This window comes from Cnephaeus nilssonii (assembly GCF_951640355.1).
Source record: "Cnephaeus nilssonii genome assembly, chromosome: 3".
Lineage (NCBI taxonomy): Eukaryota > Metazoa > Chordata > Mammalia > Chiroptera > Vespertilionidae > Cnephaeus > Cnephaeus nilssonii.
This window is the reverse complement of record NC_137074.1, coordinates 3297930-3312795: the sequence shown is the minus strand read 5'-3', so window position 1 is coordinate 3312795 and position 14866 is coordinate 3297930. Positions and strand designations below refer to the sequence as shown.

At 44.1% G+C, this 14866-nt stretch overlaps 1 protein-coding gene across 1 annotated transcript in view; it reads right to left on the bottom strand.

The window, feature by feature from the left end:
- Positions 1 to 14866, bottom strand: part of MORC3 (MORC family CW-type zinc finger 3) — a 47843-nt gene that overhangs the window by 5983 nt on the left and 26994 nt on the right. Inside the window, exons 10-15 of the mRNA XM_079764902.1 lie at positions 12953 to 13057; positions 10548 to 10670; positions 10367 to 10441; positions 7903 to 7948; positions 5808 to 5971; positions 1211 to 2099 (exon numbers count right to left, since the gene is read on the bottom strand). Coding sequence (XP_079621028.1) covers positions 1211 to 2099; positions 5808 to 5971; positions 7903 to 7948; positions 10367 to 10441; positions 10548 to 10670; positions 12953 to 13057 — 1402 coding nt within the window. The remainder of the gene's footprint in view (positions 1 to 1210; positions 2100 to 5807; positions 5972 to 7902; positions 7949 to 10366; positions 10442 to 10547; positions 10671 to 12952; positions 13058 to 14866) is intronic.

The following is a 14866-nucleotide window of genomic DNA, read 5'->3' as shown; positions in this document are numbered from 1 at the left end:
TCGGGCTGGCACGGGAGTGGTAAGGGGGTAATCAGGCTGGCAGGCAGAAGCAGTTAGGGGTAATCTGACAGGCAGGCAGGCAGGCAAGCAGTTGGGAGCCAGCAGTCCTGGATTGTGAGAGGGATGTCCGACTGCCCTCAAGGGGTCCCAAATTGGAGAGGGTGCAGGCTGGGCTGAGGGACACACACACCCCATGCACAAATTTTGTGCATCGGGCCTCTAGTCAAAGCATAATATGCTAATGCTATGCTAAGGCCACTCAACCGCTCACTATGACGTGCACTGACCACCAGAGAGCAGATAGTTGACCGGTCGACCAGTTGCTATGACATGCACTGATCACCAGGGGGCAGACGCTCAATGCAAGAGCTGCCCCCTGGTTGTCAGTGCACTCCCGCTGCTCAGCCAGAAGCTGGGTTCACAGCTAGCAAGCACAGCGGCAGTGGCGGGAGCCTTTCCCACCTCTGCAGCAGCGCTAAGGATGTCCGACTCACAGCTCAGGCCTGCTCCCCGCCAGGAGCGGGCCTAAGCCGTCAGTCAGACATCCCCTGAGTGTTGCCAGACTGCGAGAGGGTGCAGGCTGGGCTGAGAGAACCCCCACCCCGAGTGCACGAATTTCGTGCACTGGGCCTCTAGTGATACATAAAATAATTTTCCTTAGGAGCTACCAAATTTGACCTGGAGGCAGTGCAGAAGCCAATACTTAATTCTTGATACTTAAATATCCTTCTTCCTAAGCAAAGAACCCCCGAATAGACTGCAGTTCCAAGGCATCCATTAGCCCGGTAACTTAAGTCCCAACAGTGGAATATACAACTTTCAGGAACAGCATCTTCCTCTTCCCTTCTCCTTGGAATGTTAGCTACATGAGGGCTGGGCCTGAAAAGCCAGCTCAGACCACAACTGCACACTGTGAAGCAAAGCAACAAAGCAATGTCCTGTGCACTACAGGACACTTACCAGACCCATCACCACCGCTGAATCCCAGCAATGCCCATCTATCTCCAGACAGTTTAAGAACCAAAACTACCCTACACATTTTCATATGGCCCCAGAAGGCCTAATCCTCCGTGGAGAACCAGGACCGTGACATGCGATCAGTGGAAATTCGTACTGAGCGATGTACTTCAATCCAGCAGCCGGCAGTGGTCTCAGGTTGAGATTGCACTGGATTCCCACGACCACCAGGATGCTGAGTGATAGAACTCACCTCACTTTTATACTGGTCCCTCTCCACAGTGCACTTGTCCAGCTGTCTAAATACATCATCAAGCTGCACAACCATTTCATCCATCTCGCTCTTACTCTCATTATTGGAACACTGACTACATTCATGCTTCACATGCTGCGAAGCACTGCACTGTTTTTTCAGCCTTTCTATTTCGTCCAGAGCTTGCCGATACTGAGATACCATGTGGTCTACACTTTCAGATTTGCCATTAATACTTTCAAGTAAATACACAGCATCAGTTTCAGTAGATTGATGGCAAGTTTCCTTCTTCACGTATTTATCATTCATTTCCAGTATCCTCTGTTGTAACAGCCTGATTTGGTCAGTAAACATATGACATTGTCTTTTATAATCTTCTTTTTCTTGGGTAACTAGAAGCAGCTCATTTCTCAGTTCATTTATCTGGCACCCAGCATCGCCCACAGCTTTATCAAAGGTCTCCGGCGTTTCCTGTGGCTTCCCTTCAGCTTCCACACAGGATGGCGGTGCAGCCGTATCGTTTCTTGTATTGATGTCATCTTCAATAGTTTCTTCCTTTTTAACCACCACGCCTGGGACTTCAGTCTGGGTGGCCACAGCAGTTGCCTGCTCACACCTGGATGGCAAAGTGCCTGTTGAACTCGTCTGGTCACAAGGTTCACTGTCACCCATAGGCTCATCCTGAACAGTACTTTGCTCGATGTGACTCTGTTCTGGTTTCGCTTCAGCATTATGCTCTATGGCAGGCTTGGGAGTACTGTTTTCTTCTAGGATGATGACATCTTCGTCATCCTCTTTATAAGCTGGGGTTTCAAATGCTTGATTACTCAATCTCGGAGTCTTTGCATTCAAAATTGAGGAACGAGGAGTAGAAATTCTCCGTTTCATGCTGCAAAAGATTTTATACGCAAATTAAGTTATGAAATATAGATATGAACAAAATAGATGACTTTGAATTATTCTACCTTAAAATTTGAAGAACTATTCATGCTTATTTTTTAAAACACTGATACATTATTGCACAGTACTACCCAATGAGTTAATGGAGTACAGATCCTCTTCTCCCTCTACACCTGAAAAAACACTGCTGAGATGTCTTTAAAGTATCAGATCTGTATACTTCCAGCATCTCTTCATTTGCTGTCCTCGGCATTTCAAGGTACCCATGTCCAAACCAGAATTCACCACCACCGCAGGTCCGCCCTTTGTATTCTAAAGCTCAGGGAGTGGCGCTGCCATCCCTATCGGCCCATCATGGTTTGTATCAACATTCAGTGATCGAGTGAGCCACGAAGCAAACCAGTATGCCCTATCCTTTCATAGAAAAGAATATTCTCTCATTTAAAATTGCCTCATTTTCTTCATTTCCTTAGGTTTCTGTAAATTTCTCACCAATTGATTACGTTTTGTGCCACTTTTAAAGGGATATTTGTACTAGTTTCCTGTTTGGGCCTTCTGTGTCAGACCTCACGTTTCCTGGATTTAAGATTTTTCTGCCCCAACCAGGTGGCTCAGTTGGTTGGAACATCATCCCTTGCACCTAAAGATTGCTGGTTCGATTCCCAGTCGGGGCACATACCGAGGTTGCAGAAACGATCCCGGTAGGGGTGCATACAGGAGGCAATGGCTCGATGATTCTCTCTGACATCAATATTTCTATTCCCCCCTTCCTCTCTTTCAAAAATAAAAAAAATTAAAAGTATCCTGCCGAAACCGGTTTGGCTCAGTGGATAGAGCGTCAGCTTGCGGACTGAAAGGTCCCAGGTTCGATACCGGTCAAGGGCATGTACCCTGGTTGCAGGCACATCCCCAGTGGGGGGTGTGCAGGAGGCAGCTGATCGATGTTTCTCTCTCATCGATGTTTCTAGCTCTCTATCCCTCTCCCTTCCTCTCTGTAAAATATCAATAAAATATATTTTTTAAAAAAGTATCCTAAGATAAGAGGAGGATTAAAAAAAAAGAAAGAACTTCCTTTCTTGGCTTATTCTGTATCGAAGGGGTACAAATTCTAATAAAATCTTGAGAAGCCATACACAGGACATAGAAAATGTAAAATTTTGCTGATGAAGATGTCTTTATTTACCTCGTGTGTTTACTGACTTGGTTTTATACAGACTTTCCGGTTGGAAGTTACTTTCTCAAAACTGTAGAAGCATCACTGATTCCCGTCTTCACTCACTGTATCTGCCGGTCTCACCCTGCCTCTGTGCAGTTTGTTCCTCCTAACAGCAGCTCTGTTCCCCCGTGTCTAAAACTTCATGACGTGCCCTAGCAGGTTTGGCTCAATGGATAGAGCGTCGGCCTGCAGAATGAAGAGTCCTAGGTTCGATTCCGGCCAAGGGCACATGCCCGGGTTTGTGGGCTCGATCCCCAGTAGGAGGCCTGCAGGATTCTCTCTCCTCATTGATGTTTCTATCTCTCTCTCCCTCTCCCTTCCTCTCTGAAATCAATAAAGAAATATATTTAAAAACAAAAACAAAAAAACGTGGAACGACGCTTTCCCCAGACACTATGCTGTGTGTGTAGTGGAATGAAGGCTTTCTTCCATTACTTCCTCCCTTTGTTTTCGGATTCCCTATTCAGATGTTGACCTTCCTGTCTCCTCTTTTTCTACCTTCCAACTGCTTACCTTTCCATTCTAAGAGGCTCACTTGTCCAACATCTACCCACCTCCCAGTCAATGTCACTTGGTTTCTTCACTCCCTTCCTTTCAGTTTGTACATGGTGATCCTTGGCCATCTCTTTCTATTTCAGAGTGAGGGCTGGGCTTGTGATTCAAGAGCACGCAAACACTCCGCATCCAGAGGTTTTATCTTGGGAACCCAGTGAGGGGAGGAAGAGAGAGGGATTTCTCACTGCTCAGTATTCAAGTATTTGCTCACTCCTATTTTCGAAACAGTGGTGCACTGACATCTTCAGCAGAAAAAACTGCTCCAGAAGGTCACCTTCCAACCTCCTGACACAGCAAGAGAGCAAGCAAGCCTCCTGTTCTCGGCCTAGTTTCCACCTTCGGAAGAACCGGTGTTTCCAAGTTCTGGTCTGATCTGTCCAGAGATCTCCGGAGTTAACCAGTTGATTGGAAATTGCCCCATTATTTTTCTTACCAGGCTGATTCCTAATTTGTCATTGTCACAGACTTTGACTCTATGAATTTGAGGAATATAGGCTTTAAAAATTAATAAAAATGTTCTCTATTCTCTTCTTCCATTTTAATGATAGCCACTTTTAAAAATAAATTCCATCATTTTTTCTCTGTAAACTACAGATATTTCTTTTTCTAACTTTGTCTGGAATCATTTTTATGAAGAAAAACCAAGAATACAAAGGAGACTGGTTTTTAAAAATGCACACAGGTTTTTAGTTAAGTAGCAGTCCAGCCCCAAAAGAAGTTCCCTAAGTGTGAGCGGTAAGGGCCGCTCCATGTACACATGCATAAAGGCCATTATTTCTATCTTTCCTAAGGTCACAAATCCCTTGGAGAATTTAATGAAGGTCACAAAACCTCTGCAAAAATCTCACTATCTCAGAGAACCTCGTTCCAATGTTTCTCTTTCAACAATAAGCATCAGGTGTAGTCAGTCTGGTCCACCGGTTCCCTCGCCTCACCTGTTCTTTCCTCACCTGTTCTTTCCTCACCTGTTCATTCCATTCCCTCTGAACAGGCCCTGTGCACAGAGTTCTGCATTCAGGGTTTCAGGAACCGACTGAAGTAAGCACAACCTCATCACGAAGCCTTCCCAGTCATTCCAGTCAAGAGTGCTAACTAATTGTTCAAACCACTATCACTCATCCTTTTTTTCCCTTCCTTCTCCAACCACTCATCCAAAATATAGTGTCACGAACTATGCTAAAAATGTATAGGTCACACCTGACATTATAATATTACTAGAGGCCTGGTGCACGGATTTGTGCACAGATGGGATCCGGCCTTCAGGCCCGGAGCAGGGGTGGGGTTGATCGGGGCGTGGCAGGCCAGGGGGAGGGGCTGCAGTCGGTTGACTGGCCAGCCCCACTTCCTGGTCAAACTCGCTGTAGAGGGGACAATTTGCATATTAGTCTTTTATTATATAGAAGAATACTGTTAATTTTTTTGTTTTCTTCTTTACTTAGTTACTGACAATTCTAAAAGCAGAAACCGCCCTGGCCAGTGTAGCTCAGTTGGTTGAAGCATCAACCCATATAACAAAAATGTGCAGGTTCGATTCCCAGTCAGGGCATGTAAGGGAGGCAACCAATCAATCTTTCTTTCTCACATTGATGTTCCTCTCTCTCTCTCTCTCAAAAGAAAAAAAAAAATCAATAAAAACATCCTTGGGTAAGGAGTAAAAAAAGAAAAAGCAGAAAATTTCATGCTATAGGAAATCTCAAAGAGGTAACAATTTGATCAAATTCCACAATAAATACCATTAATATTAGTAATTGATTTAAATAGCTGGCATAAGTGGGATAAGTACATGTAAACATTATAAGCATTCACCTGTCCTTAAGACTTTTTACATGCACCTAAACTACAATTTCTTAGATGTGCCTACAAGTGCCCATGAAAGACTCTGTTTAATTCTGTCTTCCCAACGGGAAGCACATTTTTGCCACTGACCTGTTGCTCTCAGGCTCAGACTGGGGCGAACCCCTGTTGTTTACAAGTCTTCCTGCGTAAGTGTTCGCTGCTTCTGAAATATGTCCTCTTGGAACACTGTCCTTCACGGGAGAAAAACTCGGGCTTGGCAAAGAGATTGTTCGAAACAACAGTTCAGTGTCAATCTGTTGGAGGGGAAAAAAACTTCTTAAAGCAATTTTTTTTAACGTTCAAGGCCCAAAAAACAATACATTATTTTCCCTTTTCCCCTTATGCAGAAGATGCTGAGAACTATCCTACCCTGTCACTTCCTTGTGCTACGTTAGGGAGCAAAATACGACAGGCCAATGAGCCACATCCATCCTGCAAGTGAGCCAAGAATGGTTTTATGTTTCTTAAGGTGTGAACAAAACAAATGAAAAATATGCAACGGAGACTATATGTAGTCCACAAAGCCCAAAACATTCACTATCTGGTCTTTTACAGAAAAGATTTGTTGGCCCTGTACTATATATAGAACTTACGGAGATAGAATAAAAACTTTTTTCTAAGAGTAATAAGTTAAAGATAGTCATAAAGATACTGCCTTTAAAAACAAGTAAACCCACTATTCTTACCCCCCAGTTCTGTTCTCACCCCCCAATCCTAAGCTTTATACAAGAAAACATTTCAACATAATTATAAGCAAACATACACATCTGCAGCAGATCAAAACTTCCCACACAAGGAGGAGCACCTAGTCACATACTCAGAACAGGCTCCTCAGCACCAGTAAGCAAGAGAATGAAAGAAAGGGGCAGGGAGAGTGGTCAGCAAAGAGAAAGAAAACCCCACAGCTTCGGTCCAGGTTAGGACTAGAACCTGGCTCCTGGGTGTTCCTGCGTACCTTTCCTTGTCTGCCTAGCAACAGGATTCTAAAAAGAATGTCTGCCGCCCTAACTGGTGTGGCTCAGTGGCTAGAGCATTGGCCTGCAGACAGAAGGGTCCCAGGTTCGATTCCGGCCAAGGGCATGTGCCTTGGTTGGGGTACATCCCCAGTGGGGGGTGTTGCAGGGGGCAGCTGATTGATATTTCTCTCTCATCGAAGTTTCTGACTCTCTGTCCCTCTCCCTTCCTCTCTGTGAAAAATCAATGGAATATATTTTTAAAAATAAATTTAAAAAAATAAAAAGAAAAAAAAGAAAAAGAATGTCTGCCATTCCCCAGAAAATGCCCTGCCCTGGCCGGTGTTGCTCAGTGGATAGAGCGTCGGCCTGCGGACTGAAGGGTCCCGGGTTCGATTCCTGGTCAAGGGCACATGCCCAGGTTGCAGGCTCAATCCCCAGTAGAGGGCGTGAAGGAGGCAGCCAATCCATGATTCTCTCTCATCATGGATGTTTCCCTCTCTCACTCTCCCTTCCTCTCTGAAATCAATAAAATTAGATATTAAAAAAAAAAAAAGATGATGCGCAACTAAATAAAACTAAACAGTTTAGCACAGCCAGTGTGGCTCAGTGGTTGAGCATCAACCCAAGAGGTCGCAGATTCCTGATCAAGGCACATGCCAGGGCTTCGGGCTTGATCCCCAGTAGGAGGTGAGCAAGGAGGGAGTCAAGTGATCGATCAATCAATGTTTCTCTCTCATTGGTGATGTTTCTATCTCTCTCTCCCTTCTTCTCTTAAAAAAATTTTTTTGTTGTTCTTGGAACAGACTGAATGAGGTTGTTGGGTTAAGAAGTCAGGGTTGGAAAGAGGGCAAGGAGGAGTACAAGAAAAGAGAAACACTTGAACTGAAAGAACAAGATCACTTCAATCTGCATGCAACTCCTAAGCTTTAAAAATATCTGTGCCCTAGCCGGTTTGCCTCAGTGGTTATTCTAGAGAGTAAGCCCTCGGACTGAAGGGTCTTGGGTTTGATTCCCAGTCAAGAGCCTGGTTTGAGGCCTGTGAGGCAACCAATCGATGTTTCTTTTTCTCCCCTCCTTCCCCTGACCCCTTGGGCAACTCCTATTTAAAAAAATACCAAAAAAAAAAGAAAATAGAAAAAATATTCTCATGTGAGGATTAACAAAAAAAAATTGTTAAAGTAATCTCTACCCTATATAAGACACGGCTATAAAATGGAAGGCTTCATTACCTGAGGGATCCTTTCCAGTTGTCTGATCCTGAATTTGTCCTTGTCTCTTAAAAAAAAAAGAAAGAAAAACATATTTAAATCTACTTCGCCATGACTATTCAATTTTGTCTTGCAGAGACTCAACACTTCACTCCCAAGCCCCTGGGATGTGCACGCCAGAATCAGTGGTGCGTTAGTGTTCCTTCCACCTCTAACTCCCACCACGAAGGCCCCCGGGCCTCAGCTTGTCCTCCCGTTTACAGGCCTTGGAATGGGAATTCCACACAGGCCTCCACTGGTCTGTCGACCTCCGTCCTGCTGGATTTAAACAGTGCACCACAAATCAGAAGTTCCAGAAAGTTCTGTGAACTCTGCCCTATGTGTGCAGCACATTAGTCTAAGTTCCCCAAGGCTGACCACCATCACTCGTTAACTAGCGTCCCTAGCCCACGTCCATTTCCACTTGCCCACTCACATATTTCCTCTAGTTAAGCCGGCAAATCATTGTGCCCTGTACATTCTCCTCCTACCTTCAGGGCCTATTACAAAAATGTCCTTCATGAATTTTCCTGATCCATGTTGCCCTCTGCATCCTGGGGCCAGAAGTAATCTTCCTTATGGCCTTCCCAATAGGACTAGATCAGTGGTCGGCAAACCGCAGCTCGCAAGCCACATGCGGCTCTTTGGCCCCTTGAATGTGGCTCTTCCACAAAATACCACAGCCTGGGCGAGTCCATTTTGAATAAGTGGCATTAGAAGAAGTTTAAATTTTAAAAATTTGGCTCTCGCCCTGACCGGTTTGGCTCAGTGGATAGAGCATCGGCCTGCGGACTGAAGGGTCCCAGGTTCGATTCCGGTCAAGGGCATGTACCTTGGTTGCGGGCACATCCCCAGTAGGGGGTGTGCAAGAGGCAGCTGATCGATGTTTCTCTCCCATCGATGTTTCTGACTCTCTATCCCTCTCCCTTCCTCTCTGTAAAAAATCAATAAAATATATTTTAAAAAAAAAATTTGGCTCTCAAAAGAAATTTCAATCGTTGTACTGTTGATATTTGGCTCTGTTGACTAATGAGTTTGCCAACCACTGGACTAGATCATGCCTTGCACGGTATTTGTTAACTTCCAAGTGGTAATATTCTCATCTCACCTTCCCTGTTAGACTATCCTATCTAATAAAAGAGTAATATGCAAATTGACTGTCACTTCAACACACAAGATGCCCACCCCCATAAGGTCAAAGATGGCTGCACCCATGTGGACACAAGATGGCAGGGAGGGCAGTTAGGGACGGCCAGGCCAGCAGGGGAGGGAAGTTGGGGGCGACCAGGCCTGCAGGGGAGGCCAGTTGGGGGTGACCAGGCCTGCAGTGGAGGGCAGTTGGGGGGAAACCAGGCCTGCAGGGGAGGGCAGTTGTGGGGGACCAGGCCTGCAGGTTAGGGCAGTTAGAGGTAACCAGGCCATCAGGGGAGGGCAGTTAGGGATGACCAGGGCTGCAGGGGAGGGCAGTTAGGGGTGACCAGGCCGGCTGGGGAAGGCAAGGGCAGTTAGGGGTGACCAGGCTGGCAAGGGAGGGCAGTTAGGGGTTATCAGGACAGCAGGGGAGGGCAGTTGAGGGCTACCAGGCTGGCAAGGGAGGGCAGTTAGGGGTTACCGGGCCAGCAGGGGAGGGCAGTTTTGGGCAACCAGACCTACAGGGGAGGGCAGTTAGGGGTGACCGGGCTGGCAGAGAAGGGCAGTTGGTAGCAACCAGGCCAGCAGGCGAGGGCAGTTAGGGGTGGCCAGGCCAGCAGGGAAGGGCAGTACAGAGCAATCGGGCCGGCTGGGAAGCAGTTAGGCGTCGATCAGTCTGGCAGGGGAGTGGTTAGGGGGTGATCAGGCAGGCAGGCATGCGAGCAGTTGGGAGCCAGCAGTCCTGGATTGTGAGAGGGATCCCAGAATGAAGAGGGTGCAGGCTGTGCTGAGGGACACTTGCCCACATGCATGAATTTCATGCACCGGGCCTCTAGTAAGCTCATAAAGGGCAGCATTCACTTATGATGCATCTTTGTGTGGCCCCAAAAGACAAACTATCTGTATGCAAACTACCTTGTACATAGGGCAGCAATAAACAGGAATGACAAAAAGAGCAGGTGTCCACAGCATAAACTTTGTGTAAAAAGCACTTGCTTTTATGCACCCAACACAATCTTTCCTTGGGTCATAATCTTTTTGGCTATACACAACCCCTGAACAAGGGTCTGAGCTATATGGGTACTCCTAAACACGGACTTTTTCTCAATAAACACAGTCAGATCTCTGTATCCCTAGGTTTCGCATCTGCATGTTCAACCAACCACGTACACAGAGGGCCAACTTAAGTTGTAAGCAGATTTTTGACAGCAGGGTTAAGGCGCCCCTAACCCCCAACCTCCACCCCGCTGTTCAAATCAGCGAATACTGCAGATGCATTAATTCTTTTCCCAACGCAAATCAGTGCCACCCTCACCTCTTTTTGTAGGTTTTTTCATAAGTCGGATGCACCAAATCTTCATCTTCAGGTTCTTCTGGAACATCACAATTTCTAGTCAGAAAAATCACAGGAAGTACAGGTCAGTAGTGCCTAGTCATACACCTGGAACAGTTATTTCCTTCTTTCCAAAAAAAGGACACTCCCAACTATCTGGTACCTGAACTGTGGGTCAGGGTTATTGGAGCAATACCATTTTTCTGGGAGTTGATCTATCCCATCTGGTAATTTTCGCCACTTTAGACAGGAATCACATTGAACCCATGTCTGATCAGGACGTTTCCTGTAATAAAAAAATATATATTAGCATGGAAACATGGATGCTAAGTACACTTCCATTAGCTTTTCCATATCATTTCCACAATAAAATGCCCCTCTTATTTAATTCTGTCCCTGAAAACTCATGACATCTATTATTGTGTACAGCAAGTTAAACTAAAAAAATTTTGATCACCTTCAAATGGTTAAAAATGACAGGCCAATTTAAGCAAAATGACTTAAATATATTATTTAATGGCATACTATTAAACTTGCTCCATGATAATAAAAACTCAAACAACTAAAAATATTTCAAATGCCTTGCTCTGAAATTTCGTGTTAGTACCTGCAAAGACAAATCTATATATAAAAGCCAGCGACCGGAACGCCCCAACGACCAAATGGTCGCTATGACGCCCGCTGCGCCCGCAAACCAGCCTAATCAGGGGGTGGAGCCGGCCCACCCAACCCTGATAGGACCACAGCCCCTCCCCCCAGCCAGCCCCACCCCTGATCGTCCCCCCTAATTGGGGGCAAGGCCCACCAGACAATTGCCTGCAGCCTGCAGCCCCTCCCCCCAGCCAACCCTGCCCCGATTGGTCCCCAATTGGGATAGGCCAGCTGGCTAACCTCCTGCCGTCTCCTCCTCCCCAAAGGCCCAGCCCTGATCCGCCGATTGGGACCGGGCCAGCTGGACCCCACCCATGCACGAATTCAGGCCTCTAGTATATTTATTAGCAAAACAAATCACCAGGTACAGACAAGTTGTATTACTTCAGTTTAAGCAACTTTTTACAATTGTATTACATTTTTATCCTCTATTATAGCACATCTCTGAACAACTTAAAATTTATATATTCTTTCAGTTTACAAAGTACTTCCTTATTTTTATCATTTAAAAATTACACTGATCCTGTAAAAAAAAAATTGAGACTCATTTAACATATGAAGACTTCACCTTAATGCCTATAACTTTTTAAATGCAGTTTTTTTTTAAAAAATGCAATTACAGTTAGATGAACCTTCAAACAGTCCAGAAGTTTGTAAATAAGTATAAACTGATTTCAGGAGGTTACATTATTGCATGTGTAGACACACACAAAATAAATGAAAAATTAATACACCGAGTTGTATCTTTATTTTTTTCTTTTTTCTTTTTTTTTTTAAATATGTTTTATTGACTTTTTACAGAGAGGAAGAGAAAGAGATAGAGTTAGAAACAACAATGAGAGAAAAACATCGATCAGCTGACTCCTGCACACCTCCTACTGGGAATGTGCCTGCAACCATGGTACATGCCCTTGACCAGAATCGAACCTGGGACCCTTCCGTCTGCAGGCCGATACTCTATCCACTGAGCCAAAGCGGTTAGGGCTCTATCTTTGTTTTTCATTATAAATCTTGAATATCTTCCCATCAGTACACACAGTACACATCAGTACTCATTCACAGGGTTATTAATGTGTGCTCAGTGTGCTTCTGAGTGTTTGTCAGGCATCATATCTTTTAACTAGAGGCCCGGTGCACGAAATTCGTGCATGGGTAGGGTCCCTAGGCCTGGCTGGTGATCAGGGCCCATCTCCAGGGCGACCAGCGGGACAATTGGGGGCCCCGCTGGCACTCGCCTTAGCTGGCCTGGAGCCTGTGAGCTGGGGCAGCTCCTGCATTGAGCGTCTGTCCCCTGGTGGTCAGTGAGCATCATAGCGACCAGTCGTTCCACCGGTCGTTCTGCTGTTCATTCGATTTGCATATTAGGCTTTTATTATATAGGAATTCTTACAATTCTAGGAGAAAATGGAAGCTTAGAAAAGGTTATATAAGAAATTCAATGTCACATGGTTACTTAAGCAGCAAAACTAGAATCCAAACTCAAGGCTGGTTTATGAGATAATACAACACATGGGTAAAAACTTTTTCATCATGAATCTTTTGTGACTACGTATAAATACATATATTCATTAGTTCACTATTCTAAAATGTTTTATTGATTTTTAGAAAGAGAGGGAGAAAGGGAGAAAGGGAAACATTGTCATTGTTCCACTTATTTCTGCATTTACTGGTTGCTCCTTGTACATGCCCTGACTGGAGATTGAACCCAAAACCTTGTCATATAGGGACAACGCTCTAACCAACTGAGTTTACCTGGCCAGGGCCTATTCATCATGTCATTTTATGGTCTGCTGATTTGAAGTACAGAATTTATTCCTTACTTTGGGTTAGAGTCAACTGTAAACACTGCACAGTCGCTGTACCCTCTAACATCACATCTTGATAGTAGAGAGGGCTGACTTTTTAATGTAAACTTACTGTATATCTTCAACAGGCAAATTTAGAGGGTATTCTGCATTTTTCTTCACTTTCATTTCATTCCAGTAATCATTCAGTTTATCTCCCAGTGCTAGTATTGTAAGCCTGAAAAGTAAATTATGAAACCAATTTAAGGAAAAATAATGATCAGATTAAATCTTTGTCAAACACAGAGAAAGCACAACCTAGCAATGATCAGGTGGACACTGGGTGTCCACTGGGAGGGTAGAGAGTAGGGACGAAGGACCCCCAAAAGTACAGTTAATAAAAAACACTCAACGTAACAGCAATTTTCTAGAAAGGACCTTTTTAAGCTCCTAGTGCAGAGCGAGGGTCCTCTGGGAAGGAAGACACAATGGAACACTTTGGGTCCCCTGTTGTGAAAGAATGCGGCCACCAATTATGGGGACAACCACAGGCTGTCTGAATTTCAACTCCAACTGTCCAAGCTTCAGTTCAAATCAAACTCTAACTTTTTGTGTATGAAAGTATGCAATCATTACCAGCAAGTATATTTCAAATAGCTTCTGTCCCACAATTAAAGACTTGCACTTCTCCCACAGTAAGATGTCTTTTCTTAATTGAGTTTATTGGCATGACATTGGTTAATAAAATTACATAGGTTACACGTACACAACTGTATAATACATCATGTGTTTATTGCACTGTGTGTTCACCACCCCAAGCCCCATAAGATGTTAAAAAGCAAATCAATGGGACCTACTGAAATAAATAAGACTAAAGCCACAGCTCTTCCTTGTCTCTTTTTCTCATCACCTCTACTCCTCAGTCCATGACACTGCACACATTTCTGTTGAGAATATACGTAGGAGAGGAACTGCAGGGTCCTGGGGTGGGCATTTACTTGACAGCCTAATAGTTTTCAAAAATGAACAATCAAGTTTTACATCCCGCAGCAATGTACGATGAGAGCTCCAACTGCCCTACATCTTGCCAGCATTTGCTTGTTTTCTTCACTGTAAATAATTTATCTACTTTTGCTCATTACGATGGAAGCTTTTTGCATCTTGTTTAAAAAACCTGCCTAACTAAAGATTATAAAAGTATGCCTGTTTCCATTTTGGTTTTGCCTTTCTCATTTAGGTCTACAATCCATCGAAGAACTGGCCTTTCGCTTCATTGGAGAGGCAGGAGTTAAAGTTCATTTTATCTGTACAGACAACCAATTGACCTGGTCTCTTTTGGAAAGATGACCATTTTCCTACCACACTCCAATGCCACCTTTGCCACAGCAGATGACCGTATGACCGTATGTGTGAAAAGTGGGGTTGTTTTTTGACTTCTCTACTCCATTTCACTAGACTGTCTACCCTTTCATTAACACCCACTTTCTTAGCTACTACAGCTTTTTATTTAGTAGTATGAGTCTTCTTAACTGTTTTCAGTCTTCTAACTGTCCACTTGAAGTTTAGATTAAGCCTATCAATCTATCAACACCCACACACACCTGATGGGTTTTTTGGTTCTTTTTAAAACTGAAATTGCATTTATTTTGGAGAAAAACTGACACTTCATAATACCCAGTGTTCCAATTCTTGAAAGTAGTATACCTACTTATTTAGGTCTTAAATTTCACTCCACAATGTTTTGTGGTTTTCAGTGTATCAAGTACGTGTCTTTATGATGCTCTTATTTTTTTAATTTCATGTTGTTTAGCCATTGTTGTTAGTACAATGATTTCTGAATACTTATCCAGCAACTTTAGAATACATATTATTTGTTCCTTAATTAATTCCAATTACAGATAATTTTGGACTTTCTACATATTATCATCTGCAGAAGTTCTATTTACTCCTTCCCAACCCTTCTAACGTTCATTTCTTTTTCTTGCCTTATTGTATGGGTTATTTCCTCCAGAACAACTGTAAATAGCTGATGTCTTTATCTCATTCT